This window comes from Pan paniscus, chromosome 11 (assembly GCF_029289425.2).
Source record: "Pan paniscus chromosome 11, NHGRI_mPanPan1-v2.0_pri, whole genome shotgun sequence".
NCBI classification, from domain to species: Eukaryota; Metazoa; Chordata; class Mammalia; order Primates; family Hominidae; genus Pan; species Pan paniscus.
In genome coordinates, this window is record NC_073260.2 from 71,393,472 (window position 1) to 71,413,265 (window position 19,794).

The 19,794-nt window shown below is 40.2% G+C and overlaps 1 protein-coding gene across 4 annotated transcripts in view; it reads left to right on the forward strand.

Moving 5' to 3' along the window:
• GDA (guanine deaminase) overlaps positions 1-19,794 on the forward strand; it is a 103,144-nt gene that overhangs the window by 54,007 nt on the left and 29,343 nt on the right. For all 4 annotated transcript variants that reach the window (XM_008952995.6, XM_024930156.4, XM_008952985.4 and 1 more), the window contains exons 4-6: positions 7,921-8,008; positions 10,797-10,902; positions 16,387-16,414. In XM_008952995.6, coding sequence (XP_008951243.1) covers positions 7,921-8,008; positions 10,797-10,902; positions 16,387-16,414 — 222 coding nt within the window. The remainder of the gene's footprint in view (positions 1-7,920; positions 8,009-10,796; positions 10,903-16,386; positions 16,415-19,794) is intronic.

Here is a 19,794-nt window from a genome sequence, read left to right on the forward strand (position 1 = left end):
GGTATTCTGTTTGGTCATCTATAGAAATATCAGTTTCCTAGGACAGATTTAAATTATAAAGCATAAGCAGTTAAGCCTAAGATGGGCCATAGAGAATTTTTAAGTTTCTTTTTCACAGTCCAGTGAGTTTGTGACCACCTCACCTACACAGCTAGTCAGTGGCAAAGACAGAATTTGAATCCAAGTTTCCAAAACCCCAATCTGGTGGGTTTACGTTACTCTTTTACTTTCTGTGTTTTACTTTACCAAATCTGGGTTTAATGAATGTGTGTATTTCCCTACTCCTGCTAATCCATAATGATGTTCTGAGGACCATATGGATTCATTATGTGACCTTTGCAAAGTTATATGACTCACTTTTCCCATCTGTAAAAAATAGAGATCATGATAGTACCTATTTCACAGGATTCTCATGATAATTAAGCAAGTTAATATTTGTGAAGTTCTTAGAATAGTGCCTGGCACATGGTAGGAGCTCTATTTGTTTGCTTTAAAAATACCCAAGGAAATTTAAAATTAAAAATTTAAATTACTGTTAGAAGGAATATCATGTTATTCTGGGAGCTTTGCAAGGAAGGAAAATAGGATGGTCCCATATTGCATGGCACGTGGTAATGTGACTTGAGCACTGACACCACTAGAGGGAACTCTGGGGCTAGTACAGTCATTGAACAGTGGCAGTAGTGTGTGCCAGCCATATGTTGAAGGCTCTGTAAGTGTCCTTCCTTCTCCTCTTTCAGGAAAATCAGTTCCTTTCTTACTCCAATCCTGTGCCCAGAACCAGAATCTACTCAGGAATTAGAAACAGTTTCTGCAGTAAAGGAGCTAAAGTGCAAATGCTGCCTTGTCTGACCATTATGTCCTGGTGTTCAGCACACTTGGTCTGAACACTCATGGATTTTTGTGGGACCCATTGATTCCTCCTAAGGTGTTCACTGCATGTGGTGGTGGCAGTATTATAAGCCTTCCACATCAACTGACCTAACCATCTTGCCAGTTTTTTTGGTCTTGCATCATTCCAGTCTTAAAGAGTAAAAGCAAGTGCTTTTTTTTTTCTTTCTTTTTTTTGGAGACAGAGTCTCACTTTGTCACCCAAGCTGGAGTGCAGTGGCGTGATCTCAGCTCACTGCAACCTCTGCTGCCCAGGTTCAAGCGATTCTCCTGCCTCAGCCTCCCGAGTAGCTGAGATTACAGGGTGCACCTGCCACCGCACCCGGCTAATTTTTCTATTTTTAGTAGAGACGGGGTTTCACCATATTGCTCAGGCTGGTCTTGAACTCCTGACCTCATGATCCATCCACCTCGGCCTCCCAAAGTGTCAGGATTACAGGCATGAGCCACCGCGCCCGGCCGAGCAAGTGCTAACATTTATACACTTGCCTCACGTAATTATAAATTCAGTGCAATTGTGGATCTTACATATTTAGCATGCACCACATGACACTAGAAAAGCTGAGAAGGACTAAAGCTATGTATAAAGTAGCTGGTGCATTGTGTTAATGAATGGTGTTAACCACACCAAATCTTTATTCTCAAAATTTATTTATACCTCACATTGTTCTAAAAAAGATGTGAGATAGCTGAAAATTGCATAGTATACAACAAAAGAAAATGAGTCATGATATCAAGGCAAAGAAAAAAAAGGGGGAAGGAAAAGTAAAATAAAACCAAGAAAACAATGTCTACTGTGGGGGTCCATGCATTTGTTAGTTTGTCATGAATTTGGCTTTAGATTTCTAGAACCTGACCCAAAGAGGGAAATCAGTTATGAAATTTACACTGCTTTTATGATTAAAAAACACATTTGTTAAGGTAAAGCATATCTATGCTTCATACTGAAACTTAAGAAAATTAATCTCAATATTCCTTAGTGTGGATAGACACTATGCTGCCAAAATATATATTGTAAAGATTCTATACTATCAAAAAGTCCAGATAGATCATTCTTTTATGTTTAGAGAGGTAGAGTATCAAAGACTATATATTTTTCAGGCAGTACTCCATATAAATTATTTCTGACATCAGAGATTTGTTTAAGTATTTGATGTCAGGCCGAGTGTGATGGTGGTTTAAGTATTTGATGTCAGGCCTGTAATCCTAGCACTTTGGGAGACCAAGGTGGGCGGATCACCTGAAGTCAGGAGTTTGACACCGGCCTGGCCAACATGGCGAAACCCTGTCTCTACTAAAAATACAAAAATTAGCTGGGTGTGGTGGCATGTGCCTGTAATCTCAGCTACTCAGGAGGCTGAGGCATGAGAATCGCCTGAACCCGGAGGAGGAGGTTGTAGTGAGCCAAGATCAGGCCACTACACTCTAGCCTGGGTGACAGAGTGAGACCCTGTCTCAAAAAAAAAAAAAAAAAATTGCGGAGCACATATCCTATGTTCTTTCTTATGTGTCTGATAATGAATGAGTGTGGGCCCATAAACTTTCAAGTTGGAGGCACTGAGGGTATGGCTGACATCTGTTTAAGGGTGTGGAGATGTGTTAACTAGCCACGTAGCCTACTCAGTGGGATGAGCTCAGTGGGAATAAACAGGAGTAGCTTTGGGTTTCCTTCCTCCCTTCCTTCTTCCCTTTCTCAGGGGTCTCCCTGTCCTGTCCCTTTACTGTAATTAGGGCAGTTCCTGAACTTTCTAGTGTTTTCAGTTCATTCTAGTTGTGGAAAGAAAAACTTCACACAAATTAAATTTAACAGAGTAAATTGAGCAAAGAACGATTCCAGAATCAGGCAGCTCTCAGAACCAGGAAAGGTTCAGAGGACTCTGCCCAGCAAGGTGGGCAGGCAGCATTTAAGACAGAAAATGGAAGTGAGGTACAGCAACAGCTTGATTGTTACAGCTCTGGGTTTGCCTTATTCGAACTTGTTCTGATCACTTGGCACCTGTGACTGGCTAGAGCTCAGCTGCTGTGATTGCCTGAGACTCAGCTATTTGTTACAAAAGCATATTACTAATCAGGCTTTCAGTGAGTTGATATACTAAGTTAGGTTGCAGTTCCTTATAAACTCAAAGTTGAGAAGCATGCTCAGGCCAAATTTAGCTTGCTTTAACACAGTCCAATTTGAAGTTTCAATTTCTCATTCACTAAAATCTTCTCCCATATAAGCCCTGTACCTCCTGGTTTGGGCCTGACACTGAGGAAGGGGCTTACTATCAGTGTTTGTGTAGTGCTTCTAAATAACCCCAGCTTTCCGTTTCAATTTCATCTTTAAGTCAAGATTGTAGAAAGGTGCTTAAAATTTTGAAAATTTAGAAAAATTTAGATTACATATCCGTTTTAATTTTGAGTTTTATTTTAGTTTGGTTAGTAAATGTGATGTGTCATTTTTCTTGGGGATAGCTGAGATTTATGACCTAATAAAAGGTTAATTTTTATGATTATTCTGCGATTTTTTAAAAGAAGACTGCATTTTCTCTGTTGATTTGACATTTTTTTCTATCTCTATGAGATGAAGTTGTTAAAAGTCTTGAACACTTCTATTCTTTTGCTGCATATTCTCCCATATGGTAAGACAAGAACATTTTCATTCTGTTCCCTTCTTCATCCCTACCCTTTTTGCTATGTCCTATGTTATATCATCTGAGATTTTAGTTCCATTTTTTTTTGCCGTGTATACTGTATTTAAGATAATATTTAACTTTTAAGTTTAATTTTAAAAAATTATCTCAATTTAATTCCAGTTTTTTATTTTAACACCTGCACTTAATTTAACAATGAGGGCCGGGCACGGTGGCTCATGCCTGTAATCCCAGCACTTTGAGAGGCCTAGGCGGACGGATCACCTGAGGTCAGGAGTTCAAGACCAGCCTGGCCAACATGGTGAGACCCCGCCTCTACTAAAAATACAAAAATTAGCCAGGCATGGTGGCGGGTGCCGGTAATCCCAGCTACTCAGGAGGCTGAGGCGGGAGAATCTCTTGAACCCAGGAGGTGGAGGTTGCAGTGAGCCAAGGTGCGCCATTGCACTCTAGCCTGGGTGACAGAGTGAGACTCCATCTCAATAATAATAATTATTATAATTATACTTTAACAATGAGCTTTGCTTTTTATTTTGCTACTTGGATCCCTGTCTTCATTCATTTTTGTTGGAATATATCCTCTGACAATTCTTTCCAATCAGGTGAGTGATAAACATTCTAAAACCTAGAATTATCAAAAATGGCTTTACTTTTTTTTTTGACTCTTGAACAATGCCTTAGCTGTAGAGACAATTCTATTTGAAATTATTTATCTATCAGCATCTAATGTGCTGACATCAATCTGATTCTCATTTCTTTCTAGTTAATTTTCTGGCCTTTGAGATTTTTTTCTTCATTCCTGATATTCTGAAATTGTAATTGTTGATCATCCCAATTCATTCTCAGTTTAATTCTTCAATTCATTCTCTTTAATACATAGTTCTTTCAATAAGAGAACTTCTGTCTTCCTTCTGTTTCTAGGAATTCTGTTATTTCTCTTTCTCTTTCTCTCTCTTTCTGAGTATATTCCTCTCTTCAATCTATTCTTCCTTTTGATAATTACTATTAGAAAAATATTGAAACTTCTGTTCTGTTTTCATGTCTCTAAACTTTTCTTTCATACTACATTCTTAGGAAATGGTATGGGCCAGTTTTGTAAATCATTAACTCACTCTTACTATTTATAATAACCTGTTCCTCTTTCAAGATACGACATCCTGTCCTATTCATCAAAGGATGCTATTTTTCATTCATTTTATGTCTCTTGTTGTTTTAGTAATTCTGCTTCCTCAGGTGTTCATTCAGTAAATATTTACTGAGCACATCCTAGAACCCATACACTTTTCTAGTTGCTGGAGATTAAATTTGATACCTTTGTCATGGTATTGGCTTTCCACCTGGATTTGTGATGGAGAGCTCATCCTTGTCTGTAATTGACAGGTTCTAAACATCCTCTGCTGGTGGCCAGATCTTTTTGTTTTACATGAAAATTATCTTAATATTTGGAAAAATTGACAGGTTTCCAAATTCTGTTGACTTTTGGGGCTAACCAATATTACTGAGTTCTCATTTGCTTTTTTGAAACAATTGACTGGGCCAGGTGTGGTGGCTCATGCCTATAATCCCAACAACTTTGGGAGTCTGAGGGCAAGAGGATCACTTGGGGCCATGAGTTCAAGACCAGCCTGGGCAACATAGCAAGGGCTTGTCTTAAAAAAAAAATAGCTAGGCATGGTGGCATGCATCTGTAGTCCCTGCTACTTGGGAGGCTGAGGTGGAAGGCTCTCCTGACCCCTAGAATTCAAGGTTACAGTGAGCTGTGATGTGTGATGGCACCTCTGCACTCCAGAGCAAAACCCTGTCTCAAAAAACAAAACCCAAAATAACAACAACAACAAAAAATGGAACACACTGGATCTAATTAGAGGCTACTGTCTAAGGTATGGCATGTTCATTTCTATTATCCTAACTCCAAACTATTTCAAGCCTGCAGACACTTGAGCTTCTGATGTCTGTACTAGTCAAGAAAACCCTGTTTTTTCACAAAGGAGGAAACATGGAATGTAAGCAACCTTCTCAAGGTCACATAGCTAATAACAGGCAAAACGTAAGCAAGAGCCACTGTCTGGAGGGTTTTCCTCTGCATTTAAAAGCTTCTGCTAAAGATATGCCCCAAAGTATTCAATCCACTAGTCCTTTTTCCAAGTGCTCAGACAGGTCAGGCAATATCCGTTCCATTTTCTTTCTTGAAGATCTTCTCACCTCCTCCCATTCTCTTGTTTCTGGTCAGCATTCTCTGTAGCACTACTGTAATCTTGGCATTCTCTTTGCCTCTTTCCTGCGTTTAATGCCCACTCCCTGGATCCAGGAATTACTTTGGATTACTCTTGTGTTTTACTAAAAGACAGTTTCTAAAAGCTTCCTAAGAAAGAGTTCATGGAGAGTAAAATTTTCAAGTCCTTTGGTACATAATCATATTTCTATGCTACCTTCACACTTGATTGATAATTTACCAAGGTATAAAATTGTATGTTAAAAATAACTCCTGTTGTGACAAACAACTTATATGTACTTGTGGGAAGACCTCCTTTTTAATTGCTAGAACATGAGCATTGCATTTTTTGCAAGTACTTAATTGTCTGTGTATTACTGTGGCCCTTAGAAAATTTTCTAAAGTACTTAGAAAATAGAAACCTATATAATAGAGCGTTTTCTATTTTCTAAGTACTTTAATTATTTACTTAGGATTTTTGGTTACAGAATGATATATATGAGTTGAATTTGAAGGCATTGTTCTGCTTCCAGCATTGTTAGTGAGAAATCCAATGTCGTTGTGAGTCCTGTCATTTATCTGTGACCAGTTTTTTTTTTTTTCCTGGAGTTTTTAGCATCTTTTCTGTACTTACGAACTTAATATCTCACAATTATATGCCTTACTTTGGGTTCTCTTTTTATTCCCTGTGCTGACAATTCTATGAGGATTTTAGTTTTGGAGATGAATATTATTTTTCATATTTTTGTCCCTTCCATTTATTTAAAAAAATTTAGATTTCTTATTCTAAATGTTGGATTGCCTAGATTGAGCCTAATTTTCTTATGTTCTCACCTTTGATTTTCATCTTTTCCTTTTCCTGAGCAATTCTCTTGTAATTTATCCTACAACCCTCCTACTGGCTTCCACATTTCATTTATAATATTTTTACTTTTGGAGAGCTCCTGCATTCTGATTTTCATAGCATTCTGTTCTTGTTTTGTGGGTGCAATAGTGTCTTTTATTTCTTTGAGGATGTGAGTCATAGTTGTTTTTTTTAACTGAGCTTTTTTCTGACCTTATAGATTATGTTTCCTCTAAGATTTTTTCCAGATTCTTTCTCCCCCTCCTTATCTTTTTGATAATAGATTCCCTCCAATGCCTATCAAACCCTGGACATACATTCATACTGTGATGCTATAAGGTGCTGACTGGAATTTCTGGGTGGAGGTATCACTTGTTGATGGTAACTTCATTATAGGATGAGTAGTGAAGGCAGTGAATTTGGGTCCCAAACGTCACTGTGAAGACATCTTTCTTTTAGAGCCATTCATTTTCTCTAGAAAAGAATTGTTTAGTCCCCTGCCAGGAGTTGTGGGAGTAGTACACGTGGTATTCTGGGGAAAATGACTGAGTGCCCTTGAGGTCAGCCAGATTTTCACTTAAACCTCTGCTTTACCTTCTCTTTTGGAGCTTGTACCCTCTAAATACTATCCAGGTTCTATAAAAAGTAAATCTCTCTTACAAGGAAGAAGTTAAGGGTGGTTGGCTGATTTCAACAAGGTTCCTGCCAGGGTTTAATCATACCTGCATAGACTTCCAGCCAGTCCCCTGCTAAAACCCACACACTTCTCTCCTTCTTTCCAAGTTGCTTCCAGGTTCTCGTCCATGTTTTTTGTCTTCCAAGAAGATATTGAAATGTTTTCTCTGCTCATGTCTCTCCTCTCATGTTCTTCTTGTGGGTTAATAACGTTTGTACTCCTTTACTGTCATGTTTGTTGTAGTTTGCAAAGGAAAGGAGATAGATACATGTGATTAACCTTCCAGGTTGAGCTAAAGTCTGGCTGAATATTTTTATTCTGTAGTAGAAGAAAAACCTTATTTATGTACTCCCAGATGCAATAAAATTTGGATATCCTTAAACAATCCTAAGAAAGAAGGAATTCATTAGTATCACATTTTAATGAATTCTGAAGCACAGAACTGTGTGAATCGAGAAAAAATCAGAAGTATCAGCTTCTCCTCCAGCTAACTTTTGGAATATAAATACCTTTTGCCATTTACCTAACTGTACTCTACATCAAGATGGCATACCTTTAAATAAAAACATTTTAAAATTAAAAACTAAAATTCTGTTTTCCTCTGGATGTACCATGTGACTTTTCTGAGCACACGTGATTCGCGGTTTTTGTGATTTATTTTTAGAGGAGAACACTAAAGAATGGAACAACCACAGCTTGTTACTTTGCAACAATTCACACTGACTCATCTCTGCTCCTTGCCGACATTACAGGTGAGCAAATGAAGCATGATTTATGGGCACCTCAAACAAAGACAGCCAGACCATCGTGGCAAACAACTTATATGTACTTTTGGGCAGACCTGCCTTTTAATTGCTAGAACATGAGCATTACATTTTTTGCAAGTAATTAAGTGTCTATATGTCACTGTGGCCCTTAGGAAATTTTCTGAAGTACTTAGAAAATAGAAAACTGTATCATAGAGTGTTTTCTATTTTCTAAGTACTCTGATTATTTACTTACAATTTTTGGTTACAGAATGATATATATGAGTCTGAATTTTGTGTATTAATTTAGGGCTTTTTAGGGAAACTTTACTAATTCTAGCTGTGGTAATAGTTTCTTATATCAGCAGATACATGGTGGCTGTTGGCTAGAGTCAGGGCACTGTGCTAGATGCTGGAAATGCAATGAGATAAAAAATAGTCTCTGCCCTTGAGAAGCCAGACAGAATACCTACGCCATTGATCACTAACCTTAGTAACAACTATAGTGCTGTTACTAGACGTCTAGCATTGTGCAAAGCACTCTGGAAGAATTAGTTCAGCGGCAAACAGCCTTCTGAAGTGGTTACTGATGTCCTCATGTTACAGATGGTTAGACTGATGCTCAGAGAGGATAAGTAACATGCCCAGGGTTGCACAGCTAGTAAGAAGAGCTGATTCTGGATTCGGGTTGATGATTCCAAAACTTGTACCCAGCACAGTACCTGGCACATAGCAGGTGCTCAGTAAATACTGTTGGCTGATACACTGATGCCACTGTTTGCTTATGCAAAAGACCTGACCTAATGGGTGACTCTGAAAATAGATACTACAGTCTTCAGAGAAGGCAAAGAAACCCAGAACTACGACATCTGGGAAGACTTTATGAAAGGGTCCTTTAAACTGGGCTTTGAAGTAAAGACAAGATGAGAGGACAAACTGTCTTCTAGATAGGGGAAGGACACAGGTATGGGAACAGGAGTGTCAATAGTGGATGCAGGGACCACAGTAGTTTAACTAGAGGAGTGGATTCATCGCCTGGGGGCAGTGGGAGAAGAGGGTAGGCAGATGGGAGGGTTCACATTGTAGAAGAGCTCAAATATGCACCAAAGACTCAAAAAAGGTTCTGAGTCCAGGTGTGAGTGATGTGATGAAAGTGGTATTTTAAGGAAGATTAATCTAATGGCCAGTTATCTAAATGAATTACAGGGGAAGGAGAGAGGCAGAAAGGTTTTTGAAAATCTCTTATGACAGAGATGGAGACACTGTAAAAACAATTACCATTGTCCCATATAGCCTCAGCTTTCTTGCTGAAATAGAATTCTTCCAGCACCTTTGATGAGGACTAGGTTCTAGTGCTGAGAGCTGCTAGTAAGACTGCATAAAATTCCTCACAGATAATATTGGCATTGTTTCAGTTAAGAATAGTATGGCCAGGCACGGTGGTTAATGCCTGTAATCCTGGCACTTTCGGAGGCCGAGGCGGGCGGATCACGAGGTCAGGAGATTGAGACCATCCTGGCTAACATGGTGAAACCCTGTCTCTACTAAAAATACAAAAAATTAACCAAGCGTAGTGGTGGGTGCCTGTAGTCCCAGCTACTCAGGAGGCTGAGGCAGGAGAATGACGTGAACCCAGGAGGCAGAGATTTCAGTGAGCTGAGATTGTGCCACTGCACTCCAGCCTGGGTGACAGAGTGAGACGCCACCTTAAAAAAAAAAAAAAAGAATAGTAGCAGTATGTTGCCTAGATAACCACATGCCTGACACCTTATATATATTATTGCATGTATTCCTCACAACCCTACACATAGCAGAGAACACTGTACATATATAGGTTTAGACCTTAACCAAATAATATCCACCACCTGGAGTAATCAGAGGAATAAGGAATCAGTCCAAATCTTTCCAATTCCAGTGCTCATGTTCTTATCTCTCAGCCATTCTGTGTTTTGTCTAGAAGAGGATCATGATAGAGAGAGGGAGAGAGAGATTCAAGGGATGGTGGTAGAGTAGGAGACAGGAGGGAGATTGTAAGTTTGGGGAGAAGAAGCTGAGTATAGGTATGCCAATGACTAAGAGAGTCTTTCTTTAGGACCTGAGACTGTTTGCTCCTTTACCATGTGATAAAATGAGAGCAAAGATAGTTACATATTTAATGAAAATATAGACACACTGGATAAGCAAAGGGAAAAACTGAATAATAACTTAAAAACACCCAGCCAAGCACAGTGGCTCACGCCTGCAATCCCAGCACTTTGGGAGGCCCAGGCAGGCAGATCACAAGGTCAGGAGATCGAACCATCCTGGCCAACATGGTGAAACACTGTCTCTACTAAAAATACAAAAATTAGCTGGGCGCAGTGGTGCGTGCCTGTAATCCCAGCTACTCAGGAGGCTGAAGCAGGAGAATCACTTGAACCAGGGAGTTGGAGGTTGCAGTGAGCCCAGATCGCGCCACTGCACTCCAGGCTGGTGACGGAGTGAGACTCCGTCTCAAAAACAAAACAAACAAACTAACAAAAAAACCAAAAAACCCACCTGACAGCCTGAGAATGGGGATGGGGGAGGTAGTGGGTTAAAGTGATGAATAGAAAAACTTTTACTGTTTACTGAATATAGTAGGGAGTTTGTGGTGGTTCTTGTTCTTAAGTGGTGTGATGGTGGATGATCTTTTACATTTTCATTTATGTTTTCCATATATGATTTTAATTTAAAAATTACTGTTGAAAGCTTAGAAAAAGTACTGTTTCAGAAACAAACATGCCTTCATATTCTTTTTGTGTATACTTTACAGATAAATTTGGACAGCGGGCATTTGTGGGCAAAGTTTGCATGGATTTGAATGACACTTTTCCAGAATACAAGGAGACCACTGAGGAATCGATCAAGGAAACTGAGAGGTAAAAGGCCCATTTGTCTTGATTTGTCTTACAGGTGAATTCCTGTGCTGCACTGATGGAGTTAGAGATGGAAAAAGGAAACAGGATACTGTTATCACCCAGTTGGGATGTGCACATAGTGACTCAGAATGTTCTGTTTAATGCAATGGGTCGGCTAGTCTACAGTGAATTTGATCAAACACTCGATAATCATTAATGATTTACAAAGAGCTTTCCTTCGTAGTGCCACACTTGATCCTCATAGAAATCTCCATGAAGCATCTGTCTTTTTATTTATTTTTTATTTATTTTTATTTTTTCTTTTGAGACGGAGTCTCACTCTGTCATCCAGGCTGGAGTGCAATGGCGTGGTCTCAGCTCACTGCAACCTTCAGCTCACTGCAACCTCTGCCTCCTGGGTTCAAGCGATTCTTCCACCTCAGCCTCCTGAGTAACTGGGACTATAGGTGCATGCCACCACACTCAGCTAATTTTTGTATTTTTAGTAGAGACGGGGTTTCACTATGTTGGCTGGGCTGGTCTCGAACTCCTGACCTCGTGATCTGCCCGCCTCGGCCTCCCAAAGTGCTGGGATTACAGGCGTGAGCCACCACGCCCAGCCCACATCTGTCTTTTATGATAAGGAAGCTGAGTCTGACATAGGCTAAGAGGCTTGCTCACAGTCATACAGCTTTTAAGTAGTGGAGCCAGAATTCAAAACCAGGGTCTATGACTCTAAATTCAAAGTTCTTTTTTTTTTTCTTTTCTTTTCTTTTTTTGAGACAGACTGTCACTCTGTCACCCAGGCTGGAGTGCAATGGCACGATCTCAGCTCACTGAAACCTCCACCTCCTGTGTTCAAGAGATTCTCCTGCCTCAGCCTCCTGAGTAGCTGGGATTACAGGCGCTCACCACCACACCCAGCTAATTTTTGTATTTTTAGTAGAGACGTGGTTTCACCAGGTTGGCCAGGCTGGTCTTGAACTCCTGACCTCAGGTGATCCACCTGCCTTGGCCACCCAAAGCACTGGGATTACAGGCATGAGCCACTGTGCCTGGCTCAAAGTTCTTTCTCTCATGATATAGATAACACCTCATATTCAATGTAAGTAAAGAGAATAAAAGAGAGAGAAACAGAGGGTATGCAAGAATACTTGCTATGGCATGTGTTAATTTAAAAATGATGATGGAAGTGAATAATTATTTATGAAATAAAATGGTATACAAGAAGTTAGGAAAAATGAGTTATAGTTACAGGTTAATGAAAGACTTTCACTACAAAAGGATTTTTTTAAAAGATACCAAAGTAATATGTGTTTCCATGGTCCAGAACTTAGAGAAGCACAAAAAGGTATAAAGAAGAATTTTTTTTGTAATGAAACCACCAAAAGTTACCATAATTGGGTATCTTTTATTGTTTTCTCAAGGTGGTATATGCATCCTTCACTACTATTTCGTCCTACCTTGGGAACAGGAAAGTTGTTCTGGATGTATGCTGTAATGGCCATAACAGGCTAATATAGGGATCTAGAATATCCCCTCTCCACAAAGGTGACCTGAAAGAACATCTCTGCAAGCTGAAATGCAGGCATACAGGAGGGAAGATGTGGTTCCTTTTTCTGCTTTGGTTCTACATCTGTGCTTATAGGGAATAGGGCCTCACTCTACTACCTGTAATAAAAGCTCTGAGGATGTTATGTGGTGATACAGGCTAGAGAGAGACCATGGGAGGGACCAAGGCCCACTCTGCTGCTGCTGGACATTGAGCTGGATTCCCAAAGATTGTGGACAGCCTACTTTGGAAAGATTTCCACCTCAAAGAATAGGATACCATATGCAGATAGAATCATAAAAAGTAAAGATGTGCGAGGAAAATGAAAACATGTTTCCACGTAAAGACTTGCAGGTAAATGTTCATAGTGACATCATTTATAGAAGACAAATGCAGAGCAGGTTCACTGCACATAGGTATCAATCCCAGGGGAGGACTCTAAACACCTCACCAATACTGCACACCACTTGCATGAATCTGGTGAGACAGCACACTTATACAACAAGTTAAGCAAAGCAAGTTTATTATGCACAGATAGGTAGCAAGGGACAATAGAAGCCTAGGTGAACTGATCCTCCACGGCTCAGGAAAGTTGCCCAAGAGTCTCATATGTGCATGCCCCACATCACATCATAGCTGAGGGACCCTGTGAGCATGCTCTACCTGTGGTTTTATACCCAGATGAAACTGGTCTCACTGAGCTAAAACATTGCAGAACATCCTGTTCTAGGAGGAATGGGAACAGAGCCCAGGCTGTTCTGACCAGTTTCTCCATATCTCAGGGTGGTTGCATTTCCAGCACATTCTACAGTTATTCTGATAGCTACAAGTAAGAAAAGGGGAAAAACTGGGTCACCAAGGCCATATGAGAACTTGTCCTGCACCAAGTAGTGGAAACAACCAAAATGTTCATAACTGGTGAATGGATAAACAAAATGTGGTATACAATGGAATATTATTCAGCCATAAAAAGGAATGAAGCACTGATACATACTACAACATGGATGGTTTTTAAAAACACTGTGCTAAGACAAAGAAACCAAACACAAAAGGCCACACATTGTATGATTTAATTGATATGAAATGTATAGAAAATGCAAATTCATGGAGACAGAACACCAGCGATTGCCTGGGGCTGGAAGTAGGAAAAACTATTTTTTTTTTTTTTGAGACGGAGTCTTGCTTTGTTGCCCAGGCTGGAGTGCAGTGGCACATTCTTGGCTCACTGCAAGCTCCGCCTCACGGGTTCATGCCATTCTCCTGCCTCAGCCTCCCAAGTAGCTGCAACTACAGGCGCCCGCCACCACGCCCGGCTAATTTTTTGTATTTTTAGTAGAGACAGGGTTTCACTGTGTTAGCCAGGATGCTCTCGATCTCCTGACCTCGTGATCCACCCACCTCAGCCTCCCAAAGTGCTGGGATTACAGGTGTGAGCCACCGCGCCCGGCCCAGGAATAGCTATTAACTAAATGGGCCCAAGGAATCTAACTGGGGTGATGAGAATGTTCAAAAACTAGGTTATGATGGTGGTTGTAAAACGCAATAAATCTACTAAAAATCATGGATTTGTGCACTTAAATCAGGTGAATTTTATGGTATGTAAATTATACTTCAATATAAATAGTTTTTAAAAATAGGAGTATGTGGGTGAGATTGTGTTCATGTATATTTGTGTTTTCTAGTTCACATCCACTTTAGATAAGAGTTGAGTAGAAAGTGATTAGATTTTTTTAAAAGGAAGATTTTGTACAGAATAAATAGCTGTGAGCATATTTGCAGAGACTCCAGCTCTCTGTGATTTTCTCCTGTGGTACAGTAGTGCTTCTCTTGATGCTTCTAGCATTCTTCCCCTCACTTTTCTCCCTTAATCACACATTGTTGAAGCCAAAACCAAAAAACGCCTGAGAAGCTCAAGATGTATTAACACACTGCGTCGAATTAAAGTTGAAAGATGAATTAATGCACTGAGGCATTCTTCCTATTTGCCAAGGTCACTGTGTGGGTTTGTCCAACTTGAATGTCAATATTATTTTTGTGTAACAAATTATATTTAAAGCCTGCAGGAACTTGCTATAGGAGTCCTAGGGTAAATCCTCTTGTAAAATGAAGTAAATCATTTACCCTCTCCCTACCCTTTATTATAGACCAGGGCTTCTCCTGTAGATTGGATTTGCTTTTAAGTACATATGGCCTGCTCATTAAATTACTTTTGGTTGTGGGTCATACTATGGCTTGAGATTATGAATTTCATTATGTTCTTTTTCATACAACATTGGGAGATTCTACTGACCATATAAATACTTTTCTTATATTTTAAAATGGCTTTTCTATAGTACCTTAAGGATTTGACAAGAAATTGTATCGGTTTATTTATTTATTTTTATTTTTTATTTATTTATTTATTTTTAGATGGAGTCTTCTTCTGTAGCCCAGGCTGGAGTGCAGTGGCACGGTCTCAGCTCACTGCAGCCTCCCACTCCCGGGTTTAAACAATTATCATATCTCAGCCTCCCTAGTAGCTCGGATTACAGGCCCCTGCCACCATGCCCAGCTAATTTTTATGTTTTTAGTAGAGATGAGGTTTTGCTACATTGGCCAGGCTGATCTTGAACTCCTGACCTCAAGTGAGCCGCCTGCTTCAGCCTCCCAAAGTGCTGAGATTACAGGCGTGAGCCACTGCACCTGGCCAAAATGTAATTTTATTCTGTTCAACATCTAAGAGATACAGAAGAAAATGCTTTAGATACAAATCTTTCCCAAGACCAAACATATTCTGATGCAGGTTTTAGAAGTTCAGCTTTTTTTCTGTTCCCCAGACCCCTTTCCCCTTAAAAGTGTCCTCTGAAAAGGGAGCAGAGGGGCTGCTTACATGCTCACAGAGAGGAGGAAGTACCCGCCTTCCTTTAGGATCAGCCTATCCCAGCTTATCTATTAATCCATTTTTGTGGTGATAGTAAACCTTAATTCTCATTTTGTTCTGAAACAAAGGAATGCCAGAAGGCAGAAAACTACAGCTGCCTAGGGAGGGCAGAAAGAGCCATTTCATAGTCTTTACAGTTGCCACCATCCCTGCAGGCATAAACTGGTGGGATCACTACCATCCCATTCCCCATGCACCTCACAACCACCTCTCGCGTTTTCCTTCTGCTTTACTCCAAGGTTCATCTCCAAGAGAACTCTGCCCTTGTAAATAAATGGTGATATTGTGGGAATAAGTAGCTTCCACTTTAGGAGAATTCGAAGTAAAGAGCTTCATGGCTTCTAAAAGCCTCCAAGTGCATAGGACTTCATGACTCTAACATCCATAGAGCATAATATATTGCAACATTTCTCCAAACGGAGCTTGAGCTAGTAGAACAGCTTGAGTGCTGTGGGAATATTTGAGAACAGCCCGACCGATGCTAGATGATAACATTACGTTTCCCTGTGATTTTGCACTCCATCTCTGGCTGCAAGTTAAAAAGCAGAGTAATTACTACTTGCTAATCTTTAATTAGTGGTGGTGGAACATGTGCAGCATTAGAAATGTTTGCATGAAAATCAGGATATGTAAGAATCATGTTTTTACCTTTTTAAAATGTTTATTTGAAAATGGTTGGCCGGTCGCGGTGGCTCACGCCTGTAATCCCAGCTCTTTGGGAAGCCGAGGAGGGCGGATCACGAGGTCAGGAAATCAAGACCATCCTGGCTAACACAGTGAAACCCCGTCTCTACTAAAAATACAAAAAATTAGCTGGGCGTGGTGGCGGGTGCCTGTAGTCCCAGCTACTCGGGAGGCTGAGGCAGGAGAATGGCGTGAACCCGGGAGGCGGAGCTTGCAGTGAGCCGAGATCGCACCACTTCACTCCAGCCTGGGCGACAGAGCCAGACTCTGTCTGAAGAAAAAAAAATAATAAAGAAAAGAAAAAAAGAAAATGCTCAAGTTTTCTAACGCATTTGTTGCTTTATTTCAGATTTGTGTCAGAAATGCTCCAAAAGAACGTGAGTAACTTTGTTCAGAGCTCGCTTTTAGATTGCCTTTGCATTAGCTGTAGGATTCATAAAGTTGCTTGATAGTGATTAGTCTGTGTACGACTGGCTTATCTCATGCATGTAGAAGTATTTACCTAGAGCCTGATGTGTCACTGTGGACTGTCACTGTCAGCTCAGTGAAGTCAGACATTTTTAAAAAATTATCTTAAAATATTTAATTGACAAAAATTGAATCCACTCAAGGTGTACAATGTGATGATTTGATATATTTATACATTGTTTATTGATTATTAGAATCAAATTTGTTAACACATCTATTCCCACACACGCTGTACACTAGATCCTCAGAACTTGTTCATGTTATAACTGAAAATTTGTACCCTTTGACCATCATCTCCCCACATAAGCCAGCAATCCCACTTTTGGGTGTATATCCAAAAGATGCAAAATAAGCATCTTGAAAAGATATCTGCACCTCTATATTCATTGCAGCATCATTCAGAATAGCCAAGATATGGAAACACCTTAAATGTCTGTAGACAGACAAATAAAGAAAATGCAGTGTATATGTCTATATACAAACACAATGGAATATTATTCAACCATAAAAAGGAAGGAAATCATGCCATTTGTGACAATGTGGATGAACCTACAGCCCATTACAATAAGTGAAATAAGCCAGCCCCAGAAAGACAATACTGCATGATCTCACTTATTTGTGAAATCTAAAAAAAGTCAAACTTATAGAAACAGAGGTCAGGTGTTTTTTGCTTTCTTGGGGGCAGCTCTGTACCTAGCCCTCTGTGTTTTGTTTTAAATACATTTTGAAATCATGAAATATTAATGATTTTAGTGGATTTGTTTAGACATCATTCACATATGTACAAACATCAAACTTGCTTTATTCTTAAAATTGTGTGTACTTTTCTTGGCTCCCAAACCCCATGCCTACATGCAACAGAAAAACTAAATTTTGTCAGGCAGGTAAACTTCGTCTTAAGTTCACTAAGCTTTTAGTTGATCCAATTTTTATTAGGACAATCTCAGTCACTGCCCGGGTTAGATTTACCATCTCAGGGTAGGTTTTTCTTCCTCAGTGGTTTTCCTTAGCCCCTCTGGCATCTTCTGATTTCACAGGATTGGTTTCTGGCAAGCAGGGAGAGGGCTTGATGGGCGTGGGCTGACTGGTGGCACCTGGAAGTTGGGGACTGCTTGGTGGCCACCTCAACATTGGCTCTGGCCACTTGTGCCCTTGGCCTGCTCTGTAACACAGGCAGTGTCTAGTCCTATGCCCCTGCCACTGGCTGTCTTGGTCCCTATGTGTGTGACACCTCACATGGCCTGCAGGCATGCAGCAGGCACCCCCCATTGTGGTCCCCTGGTGTTGGTGAGCCTGTGGAGACAATGCTGTTTCCTGCCTCCACCCCTAACAGGCTGGCATGTGGCTCTGTCAAGCAATCTCTTAGACTGGCAAGCCTGACCCTTCCCTGATCATCTTTTGGGGCCTGATTGGAAATCATAAGAAATCTCAAAATTTCTTTCCATCTAACTTTGGGAGATTTAGATGAAACTTTGTAGATCCTTATCCTCACCACCCCTCTATGAGTCCTTCTCTCCTGCCTGGCCACTCACCTCAGGTGCCACCAGAGCCAATCCTACAACTGAATAGTTCTCAGGAAGGCTGTAACCAGCACACCTGCACAAGATGTATTCCCAAAATGGAATCGGCTATCACCTCACTTTTAGTCTCCCCAGCAGTCTTTTAAAACTTCAGCCTCCACTTTTCTTCATAAAGGCTACCCAGTCTAGCCTTCATCAGAGCCTTAATGTGGCGGCAGAGGAGCATCTGTCATTTGGGATAGGATCTTTTGTTGAACTTGGGTGCTGAAGAAGATACCCTCCTTTATTCTCCACTTTGAGCTGTTTTCATGAAACCCCGTACTTCCACCGACTGTTAGAATGGAGGACTGCTCCCCAAAATGAAGACACAAAATCGTCTTGCTGTATGATATGCATTTTGGGGTACCCTTCACATTCATGATATCCATAGTTTCTTTTTTTTTGAAAAAACTTTTAAGTTCAGGGGTACATATGCAGGTTTGTTTACACAAGTAAATATGTGTCATAGGGGTTTGTTGTGCAGATTATTTCATCACCCAGGTATTAAGCCTACTACCTATTAGTTATTTTTCCTGATGCTCTCCCTCCTTCCATCCTCCACCTGCCGATAGGCCCCAGTGTTTGTTGTTCCCCTCTATGGGTCCATGTGTTCTCATCAGTTAGCTCCTACTTATAAGTGAGAACATGCAGTATTTGACTTTCCCTTCATGCGTTAGTTTGCTAAGAATAATGGCCTTCAGCTTCATCCATGTCCCTGCAAATAGCATGATCTCATTCTCTTTTTATGGCTGCATAGTATTCCATGGTGTATATGTACCACATTTTCTTTATCCAGTCTATCATTGATGGGCATTTAGGTTGATTCCATGCCTTTGCTATTGTGAATAGTGCTACAGTGAGTGTATGTGTGCATGTGTCTTTATAACAGAATGATTTATTTCCCTTTGGTATATGCCCCGTAATGGGATTGTTGAGTCAAATGGTATTTCTGTCTCTAGGTCTTTGCAGAATCACCACATTGTCTTTCACAATGGTTGAAGTAATTTACACTCTTACCAACAGTCTATAAGCATTTCTTTTTCTCCACAACCTCACCAGTATCTGCTATTTTTCTGACTTTTTAATAATATCCATTCTGACTGGTATGAGATGGTATCTTATTACAGTTTTGATTTGTATTTCTCTAATGATCAGTGATGTTGAGCTTTTTTTTCATGTGATTGTTGGCTGCATCAATCATATGAAAAACAGTGAAAAGTGTCTGTTCGTGTGCTTTGCCCACTTTTTAATTGGGTTTTTTTTTCTTATAAATTTGTCTAAGTTCCTTATAGATGCTGGATATTAGACTTTTGTCAGATGCATAGTTTGCAGAAACTTTCTCCCATTCTGTTGGTTGTCTGTTTACTCTGTTGGTGGTTTCACTTGCTGTGCAGAAGCTCTTTAGTTTAATTACATCCCATTTATCAATTTTTACTTTTGTTGCAATTGCTTCTGGTGTCTTTGTCATGAAATCTTTTCCCATGCCTATGTCCTGAATGGTATTGCCTAGGTTGTCTTCCAAGGTTGTTTTTTTGTTGTTGTTTGTTTGTTTTTTTGTTTTTTCTGAGACTGAGTTTCTCTTTTGTTGCCTAGACTGGAGTGCAGTGGTGAGATCTCAGCTCACCACAACCTCCGCCTCCTAGGTTCAAGCAATTCTCTTGCCTCAGCCTCCCGAGTAGCTGGGATTACAGGCATGCACCACCACGCCCAGCTAATTTTGTATTTTTTAG